Source organism: Bos taurus, chromosome 22, assembly GCF_002263795.3.
Source record: "Bos taurus isolate L1 Dominette 01449 registration number 42190680 breed Hereford chromosome 22, ARS-UCD2.0, whole genome shotgun sequence".
NCBI classification, from domain to species: Eukaryota; Metazoa; Chordata; class Mammalia; order Artiodactyla; family Bovidae; genus Bos; species Bos taurus.
The window spans coordinates 37,599,404-37,622,506 of record NC_037349.1 but is presented as its reverse complement, the minus strand read 5'-3'; the positions used below and the strand labels follow the sequence as shown (position 1 = coordinate 37,622,506).

General features: G+C 41.7%; 3 protein-coding genes across 4 annotated transcripts in view; 2 read left to right on the top strand and 1 right to left on the bottom strand.

Moving 5' to 3' along the window:
• Positions 1 to 11,529, top strand: part of C22H3orf49 (chromosome 22 C3orf49 homolog) — a 122,687-nt gene extending 111,158 nt beyond the window's left edge. The window contains exons 15-17 of the transcript XR_009492432.1: positions 956 to 1,069; positions 1,520 to 1,595; positions 5,611 to 11,529. The gene's annotated coding sequence lies outside the window, so the exon portion shown is untranslated. The remainder of the gene's footprint in view (positions 1 to 955; positions 1,070 to 1,519; positions 1,596 to 5,610) is intronic.
• THOC7 (THO complex subunit 7) lies at positions 2,643 to 21,435 on the bottom strand. 2 transcript variants are annotated; one of them, NM_001040514.2, is given in 8 exon segments: positions 2,648 to 2,976; positions 3,590 to 3,659; positions 3,747 to 3,813; positions 5,451 to 5,508; positions 7,281 to 7,367; positions 7,645 to 7,772; positions 8,503 to 8,620; positions 21,327 to 21,366. In NM_001040514.2, coding segments are annotated over 8 exon segments (615 nt in total). In that variant the 5' UTR covers positions 21,346 to 21,366; the 3' UTR covers positions 2,648 to 2,908.
• ATXN7 (ataxin 7) overlaps positions 18,109 to 23,103 on the top strand; it is a 167,943-nt gene continuing 162,948 nt past the window's right edge. Inside the window, exon 1 of the mRNA XM_059880155.1 lies at positions 18,109 to 18,251. The gene's annotated coding sequence lies outside the window, so the exon portion shown is untranslated. The remainder of the gene's footprint in view (positions 18,252 to 23,103) is intronic.

Genomic DNA, 23,103 nt, shown 5'->3' with positions numbered 1-23,103 from the left:
GCCGGGGTGAGCTGGCAGGGCTTCCCAGATAAAGAATCTGCCTGCCAATGCAGGAGATGCAAGTTCCATCCCTGGGTCGGGAAGAACCCCTGGAGGAGGAACAGCAACCCACTCCAGTATTTTTGCCTGGGAAATCCCAAGGACAGAGGAGCCTGGCGGGCTATAGCCCACGGGGTCACAAAAGAGTCAGACATAATTGAGTGACTGAGCAAGCATGCAGGAGCCAGCAGGGCAGAGTTTCCACAGACTCATTTGTAAACTCGGGCAAAGGGCAAGACCCAAATGTGACTGCACATCCCACTTTGCGTAGGTCTCACAGTAGTCCTCATGGTAATTACTAAACACAGGGGAAGGAAGAGTGAACCTAGTAAGACTAAAAAGGCCATATTAGCCAGGAGCCACGACCTAGGAATGAGTTTTAATAGCACAGGTACTTGTAACCAGCAAGCCAGGGACCATGGGAAGGGTATCAGGCATGCAATGAAAAGAACCCAGAGCTTTCTTTTTTATGTTTGGAAACATGTCTGCCATGAAAATAAGGAAACCTGCAGAAAAGAGACCAGATTAGCATCTGGATCCAATGATAATGAGCTTTCTGGGGCACTCGTCTACAACAGCTCCACACTCTGGCTGTGCTCAGCGGCTACAGAGGCAATTTCTTCTTCTTCCCCTTACAAATGACCTGCTTTTTTTCCTGACACTGTATATTCTTTCAGAACCAGACAATCTCATTTCTCTGCACCCTATAGATCTCTTCAAAGAGAGCTCTGGGCACAAAGGAGATGCATGGGGCGTGGAGAATAATATGAATACAGCCTCCAGTCCAATGTTGTTATGTGGCAAATATTCAGTTTAAAAGAGGATGTCGCAAGGGTAAGAGTGTTCACTGAAGCACCGTCACAGAAATAATGGTGGCACTTCTTAATCTGATGTGTTTTTTACATTTTTATGATAGGTTCCATATTCATCAAAAAAGAGACCACACTTTCCGGTATTTAAAAGAAAGAAGCACAGCATGGAAAACATTCTCCAGAAACCAGATTTGACAGTGGGAAAGCTTCAAATGCAGGTAGTGGACAAAGGTTTTTACTTTGTGTTTCAAAAGCATCAGAGGCCTGGGCTCAACTGAACGCACAGCCCTGCTAGACAGCGTGGCTGTGGGACGAACTAATGATTAGCATGAAGGCATCCTGTTAGTGGGGGGCATTTGAGAGTGGCTACAGGATCGCTGAGGGCGCTGAGGATGATGCTGTGTGCCTACTAAATGTTAAAGTGAATTCAATTAAAATGAAGGCGCACACACACAAGGGTTTGAGAAGAAATGAGACTGTCTTTAGCACTGGGTGGTAAAGGCATGTTTTCAAGCTCTGTTTGCTGTGACTTGAATTAGAATAATACTTTGGGACTTGCAGACATCCACCAGTTCCTGAACTCATCCCTCAGGAAAAACAGCTCTCCCTTGGGTGTGGACAAGGCTTTCTAACACATGGCTTCGTTTCTTTGTTCTGGGCTGTTATAGGTGGATGACCTCATAGAAACAGTGACAGATAAATCCATGAAGTTATTGGCCCAAAGACATGCTGAACTTCAACACTGTGAGTTTCTAGGGGATGAAGTTCTTAAGTCTTCCAAGCAGTTCCAGAGGATGTCCAAGCGAACCATGAGAAAGTATAAACTGAAAAATGTGTGTTTCCCATGTACCTGCTGCTGCTTCTGATTCTGTTTCTGATGGCATAAAAGTTATGTACATAGGGCTTTTTATCTTTTGGTACATAATCCTGAATAAATTTCTCTTAATCAATTGGGGGGGGGGGTGAGTTTAAAAATATTCTGCCCAACAGTCCTTATAAAAATATTTTGCCCAACAGTCTTTTTACAAAAATTGATTTTTAATTCTGAGTCAATATAAGCAATTTTTTGCTTCATAATTTTTACTAATAATGGAAAATAGAAATATTTACCAGGGCATACCAATTCTACAAAGAAATTTCTTCCATGATTTGCCAGATGAAATTATAGGAAGCACTTAAAGGTATTTTGACACTTTCACTGTGACTACTATTGAGCTAACTTTAAACCTTTGTTTTTAAAGAGAAGAGTTCTTATTAAAATTACAAAAACGTAACATTATTAAGATATGATTCATGCAAAGAGTCATGTTTCTGAACTAAAATGAATGGATAAGGATGGAACCTAGCAAGTATTAGACATATAATTCAATCCTTAAAAAAAGTACATGTGATTCAGACTTAAATTTATAAAAAGATCATGAAATCCTTTCTTGCAAGACTCTTGAAAATTACTCCAACAGAAGAAAACAATAGAGAGAAAATGTTTTACCAAAACATTTACCAACCATATATCTCAAGTGTTAAGGACAGAGATCTAGAAAGTAATACACACTGATTGACTTTGCATCTTATATACCACAAACATTCTGTACGTAATTTAACAAGTGTACAGCTCTCCTGAGAGCCTGTTCATGGTCTTCATTTTCAAAAGTGGTAACAATTTCCAAAAGCTGACTCATTTTCTCATGTACACTCCAGAAATGTCACCTTCTCACTATCTTCCATTTATTTTGTGAGCAAGTCAATGTTACCAATTAAAAACTATCTAGAATGCCAATGAGCACAAATATATTTGACTTAAAAACATTTTATTCAACATTTATTTTGGATTTTGCTTCCCACCTTTTAAATACAAAAAAGACATTTCAGTAAAAGCAAATATATAATGAAGTCATCTTCCTCTGTGTGAAGAAATATGAATGAACTCTACATTAACATTTAAAAGCAAAATAGTTCATTGCCAAAACTTTACATATCTCGAGAGCGCAACAAATTCTAAGCACACTGAGATCACACTGCTAATTCACCACTCTTGGGAATGGACAGTGATTACTGGTCTATGGTTTAGGGTCAGTTTCCATGCTTGCTTCTTGAGCTTCTTCTACCTCTGAGAGCTTTTCATCATCTGCAGTTGAAAAAGAAACATAAAACTCTAATCAAATTTGCTTAAACTATATGTCTGATGAATATATGAAAACATTTTTGTCCTTTATAAGTGAATATATTTAAAGCAAAAATGGCAAAATGGCAGCCTATGATTGCAACTGACCCACACAAGGGGGTTTGGTTTTTAAAAGTTCTGCTTTGGTTGTTGTTATTAGTTGAATTCCTGGAGGAGGGAATGGCGGCCCACTTCAGTGTTCTTGCCTGGAGGGTCCCATGGACAGGGGAGGCTGGTGGGCTACAGTCTATGGGATCGCAAAGAGTCGGACATGACTGAGTGACTAAGCACACATTAGGTGAATCAAAATGCAAAATTTATGTGAGAGACTTCAATTTAAAAAGAAGTTCCCCTGGTCATTAAAATATCTACATAGGGACTTCCCTGGTGGTCCAGTGGCTAAGACTCTGTGCTCCCAGTGCAGGGGAACTGGGTTTGATCCTTGGATAGGGAACTAGAGCCCTCAAGATGCAACTAAGAGTTGGCATGCTGCAACTAAGACCTGATGCAGTAAAATAAGTTCATCTTTAAAAAATAAAATCGACATGAACATTCATTTTACGGTCACGCTACTTACTTTCCAGTGTTTGCTGAAGTTCATGGATGGTACTAAGAAGAACATGAAACTGTTTCCGTCTCAATTCCAGCTGTGTTAGTAAGAAAAAAAATTAATACACAAATGATCTATAAACCAATACAGAACACAAAGACTAATACATATCACATGCAAATACCTTATCTTCAACACTTTCTTTAATATGTGAAAGATGTTCTAATTCTTTTCCCAGAGCCTCTAGTTCTCTGAAAAAAAAAGTGAAAGTGTTATATTTTGCTAATTGGGAGAAAAGAATTCATAATTAATATCTAACTTTTTAGTTACTAAATAATAGTATTTATTATAAAGGATAAGGAGTTCTAACGTCCATTATGATGAGACTTTTAAAACTAAGGGTGATTCCTTAGCTTCTAAATATGTACTAATTTTCATTAAAATTAAATTTTAGATAATTTTTAAAGTATAGGAAACTTGACAATAGGATATCAAACCCTTTTAACATTTTGTCATAATTCAAACTTTTTTTTTGTGGGGGGGGTGGGTGGGTAAATGTGCTAAATTGCAGAGGTTAAAGCGTTTGCCTGGAATGTGGAAGACCCAGGTTCGATCCCAGGGTCGGGAAGATCCCCTGGAGAAGGAAATGGCAACCCACTCCAGTACTCTTGCCTGGAGAATCTCATGGGTGGAGGAGCCTGGTAGGCTACAGTCCATGGGGTCAGGTCACAAGAGTCGGACACCACTGAGCGAATTCACTTTCACTTTCACTTTCATTTTCCTCTGAACCAGGCCTTTTTCCCTCCTCTACTTTCCATTCAGGCAATCCTTGTATTATACCAATCCTTTTTTATGCATATATTTGTATCTCAATAATATACAGGATCAGTATAGAATATTTGGAGGGCTCTAACTTTTATAAATGATTATTATTCTGTATATATTTCAGAAACTTAGTAATAATTTAAAGTTCATTATATATATCTTCTGTTTTCCTTTTCACTGATTGTTTTTTAAATTGGTGTTTGGAAAGTGTTTATTTCCAAATTCTCTATAACTCCTATTTAGTATTCTATATAAGTAGACCACGGAGAAGGCAATGGCACCCCACTCCAGTACTCTTGCCTGGAAAATCCCATGGACAGAGGAGCCTGGAAGGCTGCAGTCCATGAGGTCGCTAGGAGTCGGACACAACTGAGCGACTTCACTTTCACTTTTCACTTTCATGCATTAGAGAGGAAAATGGCAACCCACTCCAGTGTTCTTGCCTGGAGAATCCCAGGGACGGGGGAGCCTGGTGGGCTGCCGTCTATGGGATCGCACAGAGTCGGACACGACTGAATCGACTTAGCGACTTAGTGATAAGTAGACCATATTCTGTTGCTGCTGCTGCTGCTAAGTCGCTTCAGTCATGTCCGACTCTGTGCGACCCCATAGACGGCAGCCCACCAGGCTCCCCCGTCCCTGGGATTCTCCAGGCAAGAACACTGGAGTGGGTTGCCATTTTCCTCTCCAATGCATGAAAGTGAAAAGTGAAAGTGAAGTCGCTCAGTTGTGTCCGACTCCTAGCGACCTCATGGACTGCAGCCTTCCAGGCTCTTCCGTCCATGGGATTTTCCAGGCAAGAGTACTGGAGCAGGGGTGCCATTACCTTCTCTTATCTGTTTTTGTATTGATACATATTACATGCATTTATTTTAGAACTATAGGCAGCAAGGTTAGCAGAAGGAAAAGTCTCATCAAGTGGTATTAGAATCTGTAATTTTTAAGGTTGACCCCTATTTTTTGAAACATATGATATATTCCCATAGAAATGGAACGTGTAGACTAGTATGTAAACATTTATGTATAAAGATTCGTTCTTTTCAGAGTAAAGCTCTAAACTTACTTTAATGTCTCATGCCTGTCTGGATGATGCTGGATCACTTTTGCCAGTGCATCATATTCTGAAAGATACAAAAATATTTACCAAAATAAGATATTTCAAACCTGGATATCAAAACAAAATGTCTAACATCACAAATCTCTCCTAATTATTTTCCTAGCAGATAAAGAAGTGGAAACATTGAAGGATATGCGGAGTATTGCCAGCTTCCTCTCATTCAATTATAACTGCAACAATTCATGACTTCAAAAGTATGTTCCAAACAAGGATTTTAGCTCCTACTCTGTTTCCATTTACGCATTCCTGGGTAGAATACAGGGGCTAGCATAAGAGAAAGTGAACTTAAGTCATTATTGATCATCAACTAGACTGATTCTGAACATAAGAGAATCTTATTATTTGCCCAGCAAATAGAAGACCAACAAAGTGAAAGTGAAGTCGATCAGTTGTGTCCGACTCTTTGTGGCCCCATGGACTGTAGCCTACCAGGCTCCTCAGTTCACGGAATTTTCCAGGCAAGAGTACTGGAGTGGGTTACCATTTCCTTCTCCACAGGATCTTCCCGACCTAGGGATCGAACCCAGGTCTCCCGCACTGCGGGCAGACACTTTACTGTCTGAGCCACCAGGGAAGTCCAACAAGGTGATCTATAATTAATTAACAAGGTATCCTACAATTAGTTTCAAATCTTAGACAAGGGGAAATTATACTTCTCACTCATTTCAAAGGTAAAGACCTCATAAACTTAGAAATGATTTATAATTCAGGAACTTTGTTTCTGCTCCACTAAGACCTCCAAGGTAAGTCATGTATCTCTTGTTAACTTTTCCTATGAAATGATATATGGCAGCATTTACTTAAAAGCCTCATTAATCTACCAAAACACTGTAAAATTTTTTTTACAATTGATATTAGTTCTTAAATAAGTTGGTATATCCTGCTCTAAATTGGCCACTGCAACCTGACCACATGCATTTTAGACTGAATTAAAAAACCATCTTTTAAAAATAAGGAATTGAACATCATCTTAATTAACTCATTAAAAAGTAAAATTGTTTGTTGACAGTGTATTAATTCAATATAAGTGTGATTTTTAATAAAATATTTTTGGACTACAAAATAATACATGTTCAATATAAATAACAACAACAAAACCTAAATGCTAAAACTCCACAACTCCAAAATAATCATTAACATTTTCTATATCTTTCATGTATATGTCACAGTTGTGACTTTACATTATATTTTTAATCTTCCTTTCAAATTACACTACAGGAGGAGCAATGCCTCTGCCATTAAAATTATTTTGAACTAGTTGATATGAACTAAAATAAGGCAGACCTTAATTAAGAACAAAAGAGATTGGAAGAAAACAACTTTAATCTTCCTATTCTAATAAAATCCAGGCAGACTGTAAATGTTTGCTTGCACAGTCCTTAATAAAAAAAAGTCACTGGGCTTATATTATTTCTTTTTTTTTTATGTAGTTCCATTAAACACACACAAAACACAAAGTCCTAAATCTAATGTACTTGTATAACATTATTTAGGCAAAGGGGTATGAGGGCAGTAAAAAAAAAAAAAAATTGAATACTTAAAAACATACTTCTTTAATCAACACAATCCAACTTTTTTTTTTTTTTTTTACCATGGCCTTTCTTCTCTGCTATTTTAAGCAATAATATAGTTTTAAAGAATTAAGTTTGTCTCCTAATTCTTTTTTATAATTTAGGTCGATTCTAGCTGAAGGTTTCATCTCACCACATTAAAAGCTGCATGAAAATACTAGTCAGTAATGAAGTATTTGCACACTACATCCCACAAAACCCTTACCTTGCCGATTTTTTCGTATTCGTTTTGCTTGAAGAATTTGCTTTTTGCACTCAGCAATTTTTTCATGGGCTCCAGCAATGCTACATTCTATATAAAAAGGTTTTTTTTAAGATACTTATAACAACATGAATAATCTCCATTTTCAGTTTTAAAATGCGTTTTTAAATTTAGTTTCCTTGCTAATAAAACAGATGCTGGCATTAATACACAGCTGTAACTCAAAGAATAATATCATATTAGAACATAGTCTTTCTATTAATGTTATTATTTGACCACTAACCAGAGAAAAATGTTAGTAAATATTGTTTCCCTTAGCCCATACAAATTAAAATTACAGACAGAAACAATTACTTTGTTTCCTTACCTATCTCTTTGTAAATTTTTTCATAATTTTCCATTTCTCTGAGATTCATATCATATACCAGCAAAGTTTTGCCCATTGAAAATTCACACTGGGACAGCGTGCTCAGCATACGTTGGTACTGGCTGTATCTAACATAAAAGAGAGAGAAAGAGAATAAACATTTTGTGGATTTCCAGCTGAATCATTACAATGCAGGCACACCTTTGCTAAGTTAATTATGCCAGGTTCTGAGAGAATATGCTTTATTTAAAATAATTTGAAATATCTGTCCCTTAGGTTTTCTTTTTCCAAATGTGGTTTACTTGAATTTATAAACTGTATTAGTTACAAATGTAAAGATGGGACTGTAGTTGTTAGCAATGTAAGTTTAATTCAAACAACTATTTGTTGAATTTTGCTTAATAGCCTTTTTAAAATGTTTTAAGATGGTTTTTATTATCACAATTCTGTTCTCAATTTTTTCACTCTAATTATTTATCTATGTGAAAAGCTAATTCAAATGATGAAAAAACTCTTTAAGTTAGAAATTTATCAAATATATAAAAGCTTGCAGCAACTTTATTAGTGCATTTTTAAAAAATAGAGAAAATTTCATTTAAGTATTTTGTCTTACTACACATTTATCTGCTTTTAAAAGGGACCAAAGTAATAAGTCTGAATTTAACCCTCAATTCTTATCACTGCACCTTCTGCACATTTTAATAAACACAAAAGTAGCCTCTGAAGGGAAGGCCAGAAAAACCTACTCTGGACTCTGTTAATGAGTGAAAATATGAAAAACTGACAGCACTATATGTATGGCCTAAAAAAAAAATCACAGCAGGACATTAGTATAGAAACGGCAGCAACATGAAATACCCCTCTTCCTGAGATCCTGAGTTGCACCATTTAATGAAACTTTTCACCAGCAGATTAATTCTCCGATCATCTCCAGCACCATCTCCATCGATTAGGAGACGCTTCCGTATGACTTCGTCTGGAGGACAGAATAATGTGAATTAAAATGACTATCTGGTTCCTGTTCACTTTCAGGGACAAATAAGCAACACCACTACACATTCATTTATCTAGAAGAAAACTACTGAAATGTAAGTGTACTTGATGCCACTGCACTGTACATAAAAGACTGTTCTTAAAAGAATTAAAATGGTCAATTTTACGTTAGGTAGGTTTTAATATAATTTCCATATATATATATGGGAAGTTATTAAGTGTCTCATGTCAGGCACTGTTTTAGGGGCTGCAGTTATAGCAGGGAAAAGCCTTGCCCTCACAGAATGGACATTTTATTGTCAGGCTGTAGAGTAAAAATAATTTTCAGGTACTACCAAAGAAATAAGTCAATAATTCTTGGAGAAACTTTTTGGGCAAAACCTGTTCAGACAAAAGAAAGCCTGAAGCATTCATGTCGTTGAGTACTGTAAGGTACTAGTAAAAGGAACAGAGAGAAAAGATCGAAAGACATAGTGGGAGACTAGAAAAAGAGAATGAGGTGTGTCAGAGAAAAAGAAATTTTGGGGGGGTTGTAATTTAGTAATTGTAACGTTTCTTTCCTCGTGAGGACTTTTTTTTTTTTTTTTTTTTAATGTCTGTCTCCCTTTTGCTACAAGGAAAAGAAAAAGAGAAAAAAGAATAGAAAAGCAGTGCAGATGACAATGCTGAGTAAAAAGTAGGGCCGAAGTGGGCTTGCTTGGCAGCCCTGAGCTAGTGTTCCTCCTGGACAAGATAATGCTGGATCATAACAAGAGATGTGCAAGTTGAAACCACAGTAAGATATCATTTTCATCTTTCAGATTGGTAAAGATCAAAAGACCTGATAATAAGTGATGGTAAGTGTGTTGAGAAATCACACTTACATACACTGATAGAATGTAAGTGGTGTGCTCTTTGCAAAGCAGCTGGACAATCAGATAATCTTCCAAATACATATAGCTTTTTGACCCCATTAGTCCAGTTCTAGGAAATCATCCTGTAGATGCATGTGCACCCATGCACCAAGATAAATGTAAAAGGATTGTTCTTAAGAGTGCTGCTTGTAGTAGGAAGACGGCAAACCTAAACATTCACCAGGAAGAGACTGGCTAAATATAAAACAGTTGTTAAGTGTAATAATATGCAGGGACTTCCCGGCAGTCCAGTGGTTAAGATTCCATGCTACCATTGCAGGGGGCATGGGTTTGATTCCTGGTTGGGGAACTAAGATCCCATATGCCTCGCAAGGGGGCCAATAAAGAAACAGACATACATACATACATAGATAATTGCTGAATCGCACGTTTTTAAAAAGAGGTAGTAAGATTCAGCCAAAAAAAAAATAGTGTGGATGTATATATTAATATCATAAAAATCTCCTTAGCTATGTTAAGTAAAATGAAAATAACACAGATGCAGAGAAGCACGTAGTTTGCTGCCATTTGTGTAGAAAACAAGGAGGCCAGCTGTGTATCGCCCATCACACACGCTGTGTGATGCGCCCATCACACACGTGTCTATGTATTCAGCAAATATCTTTGGAAGGATTCATAAGAAACTGGTAATAGTGGTTATTTCTGCTAAGAGGTATTACAGAGGATGAGATTTAATTTTTATGATTTTATAGGATTGTCTTTTTTTTTTAACCATATGCAGGCATTTAAAAAATAATTTTTAAAGTGTGAATAATTCCTAGAGAACCTGCATGATGAATCAACAGCAAAATCTTGAAACAATAGTTCCTGTGTGTAGGCGGAAGTATTTTTGAGTGCAGGTGCAGTGGAGATAAACTTTGGAAGGCAGATGGGTCCAGTTTTTTTTTTTTTTTTTCCCTAGTTTTAAAATCTATTCTGTGACAACATCAGATAAACATGTTTAGAATTGGGTTTTGTTCTCAGAGTCATGGCTGTGACAGACGGCTCAAGCTATGGATTCATCAAGTGTTTTAATTTTACACTGAAAGATATAAACTAATGGTTTCCTCTTTTAACCACCAATAATGTTATTTGAGGAGAAGGCAATGGCACCCCACTCCAGTACTCTTGCCTGGAAAATCCCATGGATGGAGGAGCCTGGTGGGCTGTAGTCCACGGGGTCGCTGAGAGTCGGACGCGACTGAGGGACTTCACTTTCACTTTTCACTTTCATGCATTGGAGAAGGAAATGGCAACCCACTCCAGTGTTCTTGCCTGGAGAATCCCAGGGACGGGGGAGCCTGGTGGGCTGCCGTCTATGGGGTCACACAGAGTCAGACATGACTGAAGTGACTTAGCAGCAGCAGCAGCAATGTTATTTGAGGAGACTGAGGCAAAACACAGTCCTGGCAGAGATTAAAATTCAGAAAATGAAATTGATTTTTTTATAAAGTCACAATCGTGTTTTAACTTTGTTAAAAGTAAACGTTCAGTGGGTGAGCAGTCCAGTGTTCAATTGATGCTATTTAGTTTATTTTTGATCTTCCTACCTCTACTCTTTCAAGCCCCCAAGAAACCCCATCTTCCTCCCAGATAACTAGGAACCCTCCTTTATGGAGGACAATGGATGTCAAATGTAAATGAATGTGGGAAACATGAAGTAGGGAAATTGAGGATTGAGTACCTAAAGCGAGACGTTATGACCAGATCTGGTTTTTCAAGGGATTTTTAAAGTTTGGTGACTAACTGAAAATGTTTCCAGAACATTTTGTGATCTTTTCAGCTGTATACTTAAGATCTGTGCACTTGTTTTACATATGTATGTAATATCCCAATTACAAAAATTTTTGAAAAATGTTTAAAGCATTATACAGGCCAAATAAACTTGGGGAAAAGGTTCACTGGGACCCATCCTATGTCCTGTTCATTCTGTTTCCTCTTCAGTCTCTCACACTGTATCTTTACATTTCTGATGCTCAATAAATATTTTAAAATTGGATTTGTGGTGCCTGCCTGGGAACATCTGCCCTCCAAATAGCTTTGTCTCAATAAAACACTAACAAGGACAAACATGGAACCATCCTATCTTCAGGTCCATAGCAGAGATTTCCCTTCCTAGACAAAAGACATGAATATCTGATCAATGAGCAGCAGTGTCCATAGGTGCCAGCCTAACCTCTTGAGGACATGAAGTAAAGACAAGCGTTCCTTCACTCTAGCTGGAGACATAACACACAAAATGAATGCACACACACGCAGAGGAGGCTGAGATAGTTAAGTGATACCGACACATGGCAGGAGATTAGGAGAGCTTCCTTTAGCTCGGGGGGAACAGGGAAAGAGGATTTTAAGCTGCTTTTTCCCCCCTTTTTTTGGCCCTCCCCCTTGGCTTGTGGGATCTTAGTTCCCTGACCAGGGACTGAACCCATTCCCTGGAAGCATGGAGACTTAACCACTAGACTGCCAGGGAAGTCCCTAAAGCTGCTCTTCTGATACATGACCATCATTGGTCAAAAAAAGAAAAAGCTAAAAGGCATTTTAACAGTATCTATTCTTTGACCCCCAAAATCCTAGATATACTTGCCCATATGCAATATGACATGCTCATCAGCAGCAGATTAAGTATATAAATTTTGGTATAAGAATATGATAAAATAATATAAAGTTATAAAAAACAAAGAATGAGGAAAACTGTGTATACTGAAAGGAAGACCACTTAATACAACCTGTTAAAAGAGCAAGGTGAAGAATCCTGTTTATGGCACGTTTCTTTTCATATAAAAGTAGGGAAATAAGTATATTCATATGTGCTGATGTTCACATAGATATACTGGAATGATATACAGGAAACTGCTATAAGGAGTTACCAAAGAATCGAGCAGTGTAAGTTGGGTAGCTGGAGGACAGGCTGGAAGATGTCTTATATTACTTGATTTTTGAACCAGGTCTTATATTTTTGAAAATATGTCTTATATTCATTTTTGAACCATATAGTACTCAAAATTTGTTAGTTGATGTTTGCAAAATAAAGAAAGCTATGACTGTGGTGATGGTATCATAGGTGTTTGTATCTGATAGCTCAGCTGGTAAAGAATCGCCTGCAATGCAAGAGACCCCAGTTCGATTCCTGGGTCAGGAAGATCCCCTGGAGGAGGGCATGGCAACCCACTCCAGTATTCTTGCCTGGAGAATCCCCATGGACAGAGGAGCCTAGAGGGCTATAGTCCATAGTGTTGCAAAGAGTCGGACACGCCTGAGTGGCTAAGCACAGCACACGACTGCATCAAATTATACACAACACATGTAGTTCTTAGTGTATCAATTATACTTCAACTAAAGTGGAAGGAAGGAAAAGAAAGCAAGCAACCTAAAATCATGTCTTTCTCCACCTCACCTACAACAGGCAGGGAGAAAGCTGTGAGCTAAGGCAGAGGTGGGGATTGCAAGGCTGGGTCTGGGATGTGAGCACTCTTCTAGGACACTAAGAAGTCTGGGGGCCTGGAGACTGATGTCAAGACCCAAGCGCATACAGGCAGTATGCGCTGACCTCTGGGTCAGATTGTGGAAGTCCACAGTAGTGAGTGACACACTGGTAGACTCAGATCCTATTGGCAGGCAACAAGTTGGAGTTGCTGGAGATTTGTGAAGGGACTTTCTAGGAGGATCAAGTGTACAAAACGGGGTGCAGCTGTGAAGCGCCCACAGGCAGGGAGGCTAGTTAGGAGGCTCCCAAAGCATATGCCCACCGAAGGAGCTAAAAGGGTGTGAATTAAGCAGAGATCAGAGTCACAGGTCCTGGAAGGCAGACGAGGGCTCAACAGAGACTTGGTTAGGAAAAGGCAGGAGCCAGGACCAACTGGCTGGCACGAGCAGTGCAGGCTGATCAGTTCTGTAGCACAAGGGACGTGCTGTCCAGGCCCTCAAGGTCTCTCTCCTGCTGGAGCCTGATCCCTCTTTCGTCTACAGAGCATTTCTTCACAGCCAGACCCCAAGTCCAAAACTGGGGCCAGTGTTCTGGTTAGTCCACAGTGTTTAGTTTGTGTGAGTGACCAACTTTTAACTTCATCTGTAAAAATGGGAATAAAACGATCCACTTCATAGGACTGCTGTGAAACCTTATGGAAATAAAGTATACAAGGGCCTGTTCACTATAGGAAAACAAAAAAGAAAAAAAGCAGTTATTCTTATCTTCATGTTAAATTTAATTCCCAAAGTAATGTGAAACAGTGAATAAATGCTGGAGCTGTATCTATAGATACACCTATATACTGATATATAAGATGCATAGAAAGTTCTGCACAGTTATGACTTGTCACAAATTCGCTTGTCTCAAGCTTCATGCTGTAAGGTCACTGTATTTCTAGCTTAAACAGCATAAGTAGTTGCTGCCTAGGAAAGTCTGTGGGGATGAGGAGGACTGAAATTATATATATATATATATATATATATATATATATATATATATATATATATATAAAGTACAGAGCATAGCTCCAACAGCAACAAATTAAAAGGGTAAGTTGCCTGTCTGAAATTTCTCTGCTCTTTTTAAATTTAAGGATGGCCAGCTGCTGATGGTTCCTGGCATGTATGACATGAGCATTGTTTAATTGTACCTCATCAGTTAGCTCTAGACTGGACACACTAAACATGTGTCCAGTCTAGAGCCAACTAAACTAAACATGTTCTGTTTACTATATGCATTGACTTCATAAATTATCATCATGCCTGAAGCTCTCTGTAATCAATCTGAATAGTAATATTAAATCAGGAGGCCCTTGGTGTACCTGTAAGAACAGTGAAGTTGGTTTAGAAATTATTTCAGTGGTGTTATCAACGTCATTCCTTAGTTGTCACGATCACTTTCTTTATTGAGTACAAGGATCAAAACCACCTCGGAAAAGCTTTTAACCCCAAACACCTAATGTCTGCTCCGAGAACGGTGGCCTTCCACTAGATTTTAGGCTTGTGTGAAGATTTCTTATTGGATTCAGTTATATGGGTACCATAAGTATACCCTATAAAATGTCTGCCATTCAAAATCACTTTCAAATCAGTTATGACACAAGCATGATGATAAGCAAATATTTATTTGAAAAACTGGGATGGATTTTTTTAGACCCTTTCCTGTCTTATATCCCATCCTCTAACTAGAATACAAAGCTGCTTAACATGCTAAATAGGTCTCAAGAAAGCCATTTTACAGGGTTAGATTTTAATACCTAACTCTTCATAAACAGGCTGGAAGCAATGACTCCTTTACAGTTATTAAACCCGCTCTCCATTTCCAAGCCTCTGGCTGACTGACACAGCCATCGCAGTTGTTTTCTCATTTTAGTGTGGAAAGGACAATCTCTCATAAACCCATACTAACACTGCTTTCACAAACTAATTGTTATTCCCTCAAAGTGGCTATTAAAACCTTGATTACAGAACAAGTTTTCATAGCCTCTTGGAGCAGATGTTCAAAAAAGGAAAGAAAAGGACAATTTGGAAGATAATAGTGGGCTAAGTTCCACAACTCTTGCTTTAGGGACAGGTCAAGGCTTGACAACAGGTAAGAGCCTGTCATTAACTTCCCCCTAGGGTTAAGTGAAGTCACTCAGTCGTGTCCGACTCATTGCGACCTGATGGACTGTAGCCCACCAGGTTCCTACGTCCATGGGATTCTCCAGGGAAGAATACTGGAGTGGGTTGCCATTTCCTTCTCGAGGGGATCTTTCCAACTCAGGGATTGAACCCAGGTCTCCTGCAATGCAGGCAGACGCTTTAACCTCTGAGCCACCAGGGAAGCTACTGTCAAATGTGCCTCCCAGTCTGCTAGACCTCACAGCTCCCAATCTCACCTGCTTTTCAGAAATAGCAATTCTGTGATCTCTCAGTGAGGATCAGCATTTCCTTTCTAAAGGCTCTTTAGCAAGATATTCTGAAAGTACACAAATGAACCGCTGGCTTTTTCTTAGTGTTCCTAAACACTCTGGATACAAACTGAAAACCACAGGAAGGGATAACTGGAGATATGATTACAGAGGAAAAAACAGCTGGCTACTAGGAAACCAATGTAGCAATTTGTATTAAAAATACAGATACTTTTGAAACCTGTCTTCTAGAAGTGATTCCCACTGTGTACAAAGACAACTATGCAAATATCTCCACTGTCATACTATTTATAAAAGTTAAAAAAAAAAAAAAGGAAAATAACAAAAAACATTTAGAAGGGGATTGATTAAAAAACTAGTAGAATATCACAAAAGAATAAGGTAGGAGGAGCCCCAAAAGGTATTAGAAAGAACTCAAAGATGTATCATTAATTATGGAAGTATAGTTCAGAACAGCATGCAAATATTTGTGTAAAACTTTACATATGCATACTGGTTCACCAACTAACTAATGCTTACAATATGCTCATTTAGTTTCACAAGAGCCTGAAGGGACTGGAAGTTATTTGTGCAAATTAAATGCCATAAGAAGTAGGAGTGGAGCTGGGACTCACACTCAGGAGTTTGACACCAGAGAAGATGCTTTTTACCTTTGATGGCATTTAATAATCATTCTGGAAGGGTACACAAGAAACACCTTACAGTAACTGCCACTGGGGGCTGGGCTGAGCTGTGGAAGGTGAAGAGGGGAAGGTTTTCACTGTCCCTTGGGGCATTTCTTCCTGGATTTCCTGACATGTACCACTTTTCTTCCTCACAGTATTAAGAGTCGTTATTTGATAGAGAACTTACTGGTCATTTTGAGGTGTTTTTCTTCATTTTTTCTGTATTGAAAATTCTCATCAGTGTTCTTTAGTAAATCTGTGACGTGTTAACAACAAAAAAGAAACTGGTTTGATGTGACCTATTAACAAGAGGAGGGACTAAGCCATATCAAAACAACATATGTGCAGATTCCTGTTATGTTCATCACTAGATCACCACGGCTTATGGATTATTAAGCTGCATTACGTATATCCCACTGCACTGGATTCCTCCTGGTGAAATAATACCGAGCCCCTCCTTTCAAGAAGCTTAAAATCATTAAAACAACTATGCCACCAATGTTAAGACACAAAAAAGTCAAGTGGAAAGAGTAAGGTGCTTTGATTCATCCATGTAAACAGGGATCTCTCCAGAGACACTTAGACCCAGTCTAAATAAATTCCTGATACCAAAGTAAATGACAAAAGCCACAATTACATTAAAAATGAAAAAAGAAAAGCAGAAAAATCAATGCTGAGGTCCTTTGTTTTTCTGTTGTCACTATTCTGTCGCCAAGTCGTGTCTGCCTCTTTGCGACCCCATGGACTGCAACGTGCCAGGCTTCCCTGTCCCTCACCATTTCTGGTTTTTCTCTAAATATATTTAAATGTTTAGAATATGACCCTAATCAAGTCAAGGTTGAAACTCCAATCCCACTTTGAGATGCCTTTTATCTTGGCTAAAGAAATATTATTTAATATTTGAACTGCTTCAGTAACCCCTGTGCTGGGACCACAGATGAGAGAACAAAGTGGGCAAATCCATTGGTACTTGTGGGAAAAAAAAAAAAGTCAAACAAACCCTTTGGCTACAAATGTTTAATTAACATTGGATCAACAACTGAAATCGGAACAGCAGCAGACACAGTGTTTGTACACTCCTATTTGATGACCATACCTCCTGCTTCCTTTCACTCTGAAAAGTGTCCTGGTTTGGACAATCAATTAAATGGCCACTCAACTTTGAAGTGCTTTACATATATTAATCACACTTCATCCATGGAAAAACCCAATAAAGTATGTATTATTATCTTCCTTTTACAGATGAAAAGTGTCATCTCTGTAGTTAGAGGAAAATATACACAACTACATTATTAGAAAGTAATAATACTTATTCTGTCATGTTGTTCACGGGCATGTTAAAAACCATTATTTCAAGTTTTAACAGGCATATTATCCATGCATTATACTTTCTAATTAAAAAAAAAAAAAAAAGCAACATTTGTCAAAACCAACAAGCTCTATTAAACGGAGTGTACAGCCACATCCCGCTCCCCACTGCCCTTCTTATCATCCATCTGTTGCTCTGGCAGATCAAGACATATACCTAATGTTCTCTGTACTGCAAAAAGTGCTTCTGAAATGCCTTCTATTAGGTTCTAACACTGTTTAACACCCTTTAAATTAACATACAAAATACAAACTGTGAACATAGTTTACATTAACAGTGACATCTAAACTGTTTTTCCTGTCAGCCAAAATGCTGGGGTGGCAACAAGGAAGGAGAGAGAATGGCTTTGTGACGATAAGCCATTAACTTCCGGGGACCTCCACTTGTCCATGCACAGATGATGCTTCTAGGGATAACACTTATAGTTCAGTTGTTGCTGTTCAGTCACTAAGGTCACTAAGTCATGTCCAAACCTTTGCAACCTGGTGGCAGCAGCACGCCAGGCTTCCCTGGTCTTCAGTCTCCCAGAGCTCGCTCCAATTCATGTTCATTGAGTTGGTGATGCCATCTAAGTTCAGTATCTATAGATAACAATATAGTATCTCTTTCCTTCCCTTAGAGGAGGGCAGATTATTCCTCCAATTAACCATTGTGTCCTTGCACAGGATATAAAGACTTTCTCTTCCAAGAGCTCCCAGTCCACTTGGATAGGCAAACCCGGATGTAAGGATTACATGAAGGCACAGCACCTGACCAGGCACTCAGATTGGCGAGAGGACATCCACCCTCCTCAAGTCTCCAGAAACAGGTACTGGAACTTCTCCAAGAACCCTTCAGGAGGCTGAGGATGTGGAGGCCACCACTCTCAGTCGTCCCCACCGCCATCATCCTAATCAGAGCCCACCTGGTTTCTCACTTGGACCACCTCTCCTTGGCCTCCCTGCTTCCATTCTTGCCTTCCTACAACTCATTCTCTACACAGAAACCCGGAATGATCCAAAAGATGACCACTTGAAACTCTCTGATCACTTCTAAGGCCCACCTTGTGAGGCATGTGGGATGTTAGTTCCCCAACCAGGGATCGAACCTGTGCCCCCTGCATTGGAAGTGTGGAATCTTAACCACCTGACTATCAGGGAAGACCCTATCATCCATTTATTTTAATGTTGTCTCATTATAATTAACTGCTTTAAATATTTTCTGGAACACACCATGTAAGTAAATTAAGTATATTGAGGGATATAGCAGAAATATAATAAGATAATGTGGTTAACAGGTGAAAGATCAACTGGTTTTTGAAAAGAGCAGAGAAGACTATTTGATAGGCAGAAAAGGCAGGAAGGGGAAATCTACACAGATAAAGAATGGGAGAAGGCACAGTCCTCATCAAGGGAAAGTAGAGGAGAGGCAAGTAAACCAACTCTGACATTTAACAGCATTTACTGGACATTACTGTGTATTGGCCTCAGTGCAAAGCACTTCACAAATTCTGCTGCATCTAACTCTCAAAACCAGCCTGTGAAGTAGATTTTATTATCCACATTTACAAGGAATGAAACCGAGGCTCAAAGAGGTTAATTAACCCGCACAAGGTCAGACTGCTTATGAATGGCAGAGTGGGGATTCTGATGGTCTCTTTGGATATACTGGGCACTTGACTGCATCAGTGCATTAGAACTCATCTTCCCCTTCACCTCCCTCTGACAAAAACCTCTCTCTCCTTTGCCATTCTCTACCTCGATGAACAGAGCCCTAGCACTAATAAGCACAAAGTCACTCCAATCAGAAACCTGGACTAATCCTTGGCCCTTCCTCTCATATCCACTCAATCTCCTGACATTCAACCTCATCAGTTTCTTTTCCACCTGTCTGCTTCTCTGCCATTCCTCTTGGTCTCAGTCCCCATCCTTTCTCTCTAGGAATCATGGCAGCTGGTCCTTTGGCTTTGAGCTCAGGTTCTATAACTTGCTACCTGTGCAACCCAGGGTTGAGTTAACCTCCTTGTGTTCCAGTGTCATCTGAAAAGTGGGGATGGTAATCAGAACATGCTTGGCATACTATCAATATGCTATAGATGTTAGAAAGGAGAGAGGCCAATTAACGCCTCACTTTCCCTTCCCTTCATTATTATTCAGAGTAGAGTGTGATTGTTGTTTTTAATGGCATCTGATAACATCACACCAATGCTAAAATCTTTCAACGGTGTCCCATAACCATCAAAAACGTCTGGCTCGTAACTTTCTAACTTCTAGCCAATACTTGTTATCTTTGAGTTTTCCAAAACCTTGTGACCTTTGCACAAGTGGTTCTCCACCTGGAATACTAATGCAACAATTAATACACCTACTTATCCTTCAAAAGTGAGATTAACAGTAACTGTTTCAGGGAGGTTTTCCGATCTCTGAGAATGGATAAACAATTTCTGTTATGTGTTTCTACAATTCCCAACCTTCTACTTCCTCTGTAGTAACATTTTCCACCATGAAAACCTATTATCTCATGTGTCTTTCCCACCAGACTGTGATCTCAGAGAAGGAAGAGGTCTTGCCTGTTAGCTCGGGGTTATAATCCCAAGATTTAGCCCAGATGGGATACACACCTACTGAAAAAAATTAACTGGAGTGAAGCTAAGCTTTAACTGGACCTTGAAGAGCCTCCATCTAACTACTTCCTGTCATGATCACAAATCTGGGCCTGTCAGTCTTCTGCCCATGGCCTGGTCCTTTCATGTGGAGACCTTGCCTACCTCCAATTTTTCAGAAATGGCCTCTATAGGCATCTACTGGCCACTCTTCATACAGACTCAGTGCCCCTAGATCTCCCCTTCCCAAATGTCAACGGACTTCTTTACTCCGTAACTGGATAGCTTCTTAGGTTTTCCCTCCAGTTGCCCATCATGCTTATGCCTGTCCACCTTCCCCAAGGTGTCATTCTAATTCTGCTCCCCTCCTTACATGGGTCCACCTTCCTAAACTGACCTCACAACTTGCCAGAAACTCAGCCCCTACCTCTCCCTACCCACTCCATTTCAGGGGACAAACCACCCTCCCCAAGACATGCACACACAAATGAGTCTTCCACCCGAGGTGGCCCCATCCCTATACTGGCTCTTCTTTATCTCCTAGGCACAGTCCCTGGCAGTCTTCCAAACACTCCGTCCACATCCACTCTTTTTTGATATTATCCCCACTTCCCTCTCCCTACCCCCAATCCAGGGCTAGCTCCCAGGCCTCCGTGCGATCCACTGTCTAGGGGACCTTCCCAGACACTTTCCAGGTTTCACCCTCTGTACACCGACACCCCTGCAATACTGTCCGGAGACCTCTCCCAACTTTCCAACCTGGCGCGATCTCCACCCCACCCCCCGGCCACCTCTTCGGAGTTCGCACTCTTCTAACCCCTCCTTAGGTCCTCCGGACCCCCATCGGCAAGGCCTCCAGCCCTTCTTCCCCTTCGCCGCCCCTCGGACCCCAGCGCCCCCACCCAGTGCTCCCTCACCACATCCTCCGACAGCCTGGACCCCTTCCGGGTACCACCCTCCCGCGCATCGCTGGCTGCCAGCCTGCTCAGGCCCCCACGTGTGCTCGCGGCCCCCAGACGATCCTCCCGGCACACCCGCCCCACGCCCCGCGCGATCTCGGGAGAGCCGGACGGGGAGCCCGAGGGGCGCTGTGGGGGGGACAGGGAGGGCTCCGGGGAGAGGCTGAAGAGCTCGGGGGAAGCGGCCGGGAAAGCCCGGGTCTCCGAGGGACCCGGTCGGGGAAGCCGAGGGGCTCCCGGAAGCGGCGGGGGAGGCCGGGGGTCTCGAGGGAGGCGGCGGCGGGGTCCGGGGAAGCCGAGCGGCTTCGGGGAGCGGGCCGGGGCGGCGGCGAGCGGGCCTCACCGTCAGTCACGGCTCCCATGGCGTGCGCGGCGGCGGCGGCGGCGCAAGCAGAGGCGGCGGTTGGCGGCGGCGGAGGTCAAACTCCCACAATGCAGCCGGGTAAACAGCCATGGAGGAGGAGGCGGCGGCGCCCGCGGCCGCCCGCTCCACCGCCTGAGCCGCGCTGCGCCGCCGCCGCCGCGGGACCCGCGCTCCCCGCACTCCCCGGGGGCGGCCACGGCCAGCGCGTGTGGGGCCAGGCCAGGCGGGCGGCGGCGGCCCCGGTGCAACCCCGGCCCCCGCAGCCTGCCCCCCGCCCCCTGCCGCCCCCGCCCGGCCCACGCCCAGAGGCCGCCCCGGAGGCCGCCAGACGCCAGGTGAGCTCGCCCGGGCGCCGCCGGGGCGGCTGGAGCCACGCGGGGTCCGAACCCCCAGCGCTTCCTGGGGGACGGCGACCGCGGCCCCCGCCGCCCCATTCCCTCTGTCGCCGCTGGGGGTGGGCTCGCTCTCCTCGGGGGAGGCGCGGGGAGAGGGGGCGCCCGGCCCGGGTTGAGCCCGAGAGTCGAGGGACCCGGGGCACAGAAGGGGCGCCTCGCGGGGGGTCCCCGCGAACTTTAGCACCCACGCGCGCTTGGGCGGGTCTGGCACGCTGGCACTCGCGCGGGGCGCGGTCCTCGAGCTAAAAAGGCCCCGCGTTCCAGGTGGCGCGGATCCGGCCCGGGCGGTCGCCCCCTTCCCCTCTGGGTGCTGGAAAACGGGGACGGAGAAACTTAGCGACCTGCGGGCAGAGTTCGCTTAGCGCCAGGGTGCGGGGTGCCCGCCTTCCTCCCCGGGCGCCGGAATCCCCGTCGGCGACCGGGACGGGATGCTCTTATTTATTTCTCTCTCTCAGATTTTCAAAAACTGTCCCCATCTTAAGGGGAAGTCGAAAGTGAAGGGAGAGGGAGGTGCTCAATAAGAAACGTTGACTAGCGTGTAATTTCCGGAGCACACTGCCGGAGATACTGGCATCTCTTTCCAAAAGTCACTTTGATTCAACTTCTATGAGTTTCTCGCAAATGGCAACATTTCGATGGTGATGGGCGAGAGGAAACGGGCAGCAGTCCGGCTGATTTGATCTCCAGTGGGGTGGATTCAGTGAGCCCCAAGAAGCGGGTCTGAGTTTTCAATCCAGGTTTGATATTATTTTCCAATATTTCTGCCCACCCACACCCCCGCCCCAAGTACCTTGCTTCTTCGGGATGAAGCTCTTATGGAAGACGGATTTTGTTTCAGTTTCCTTAGTCAAATTGAGTTCTTTCTCCTGGTTTTCTGTGTTTCTGAGAGGAAGAGCTGTACATGCAAATATGTGACAGTGAAGGGTGTATCACCTCTAGCTGGAAGTCAGTGTGCATAAAATTTTATTCGCATATATGAAGTAAAAAACTTCAGTAATGCTCTTCAACAGTGCTCTAAAGAGTTAACACCTGTGACTTTTAACACAAAGGCCAAAAAAATAAAAAAAAGGAAGCAAGTTACCTTGAGTGAATATTTTGATGTATAACTTGCTCTCCCCCACAGTGCGAAATATCTCCAGGCTTTAATACTGGCATAAATTCTGACTGTGCATGAGTTGGTTCATTTTCTTGGTTTAGCGGGAGAGAAGACACTAACCACAAGAGGAATCACTTTAAATCTTAAGTGCTACAGATTGTAAATTTCAGGCATCAGTTACTTGTCTGTCTCCGGTGGCATTTTGGCAGTAATCATTGTTTAAAAAGTAACTGTCAAGTGGTGAAATGATGTTCTTTTTGAGTTA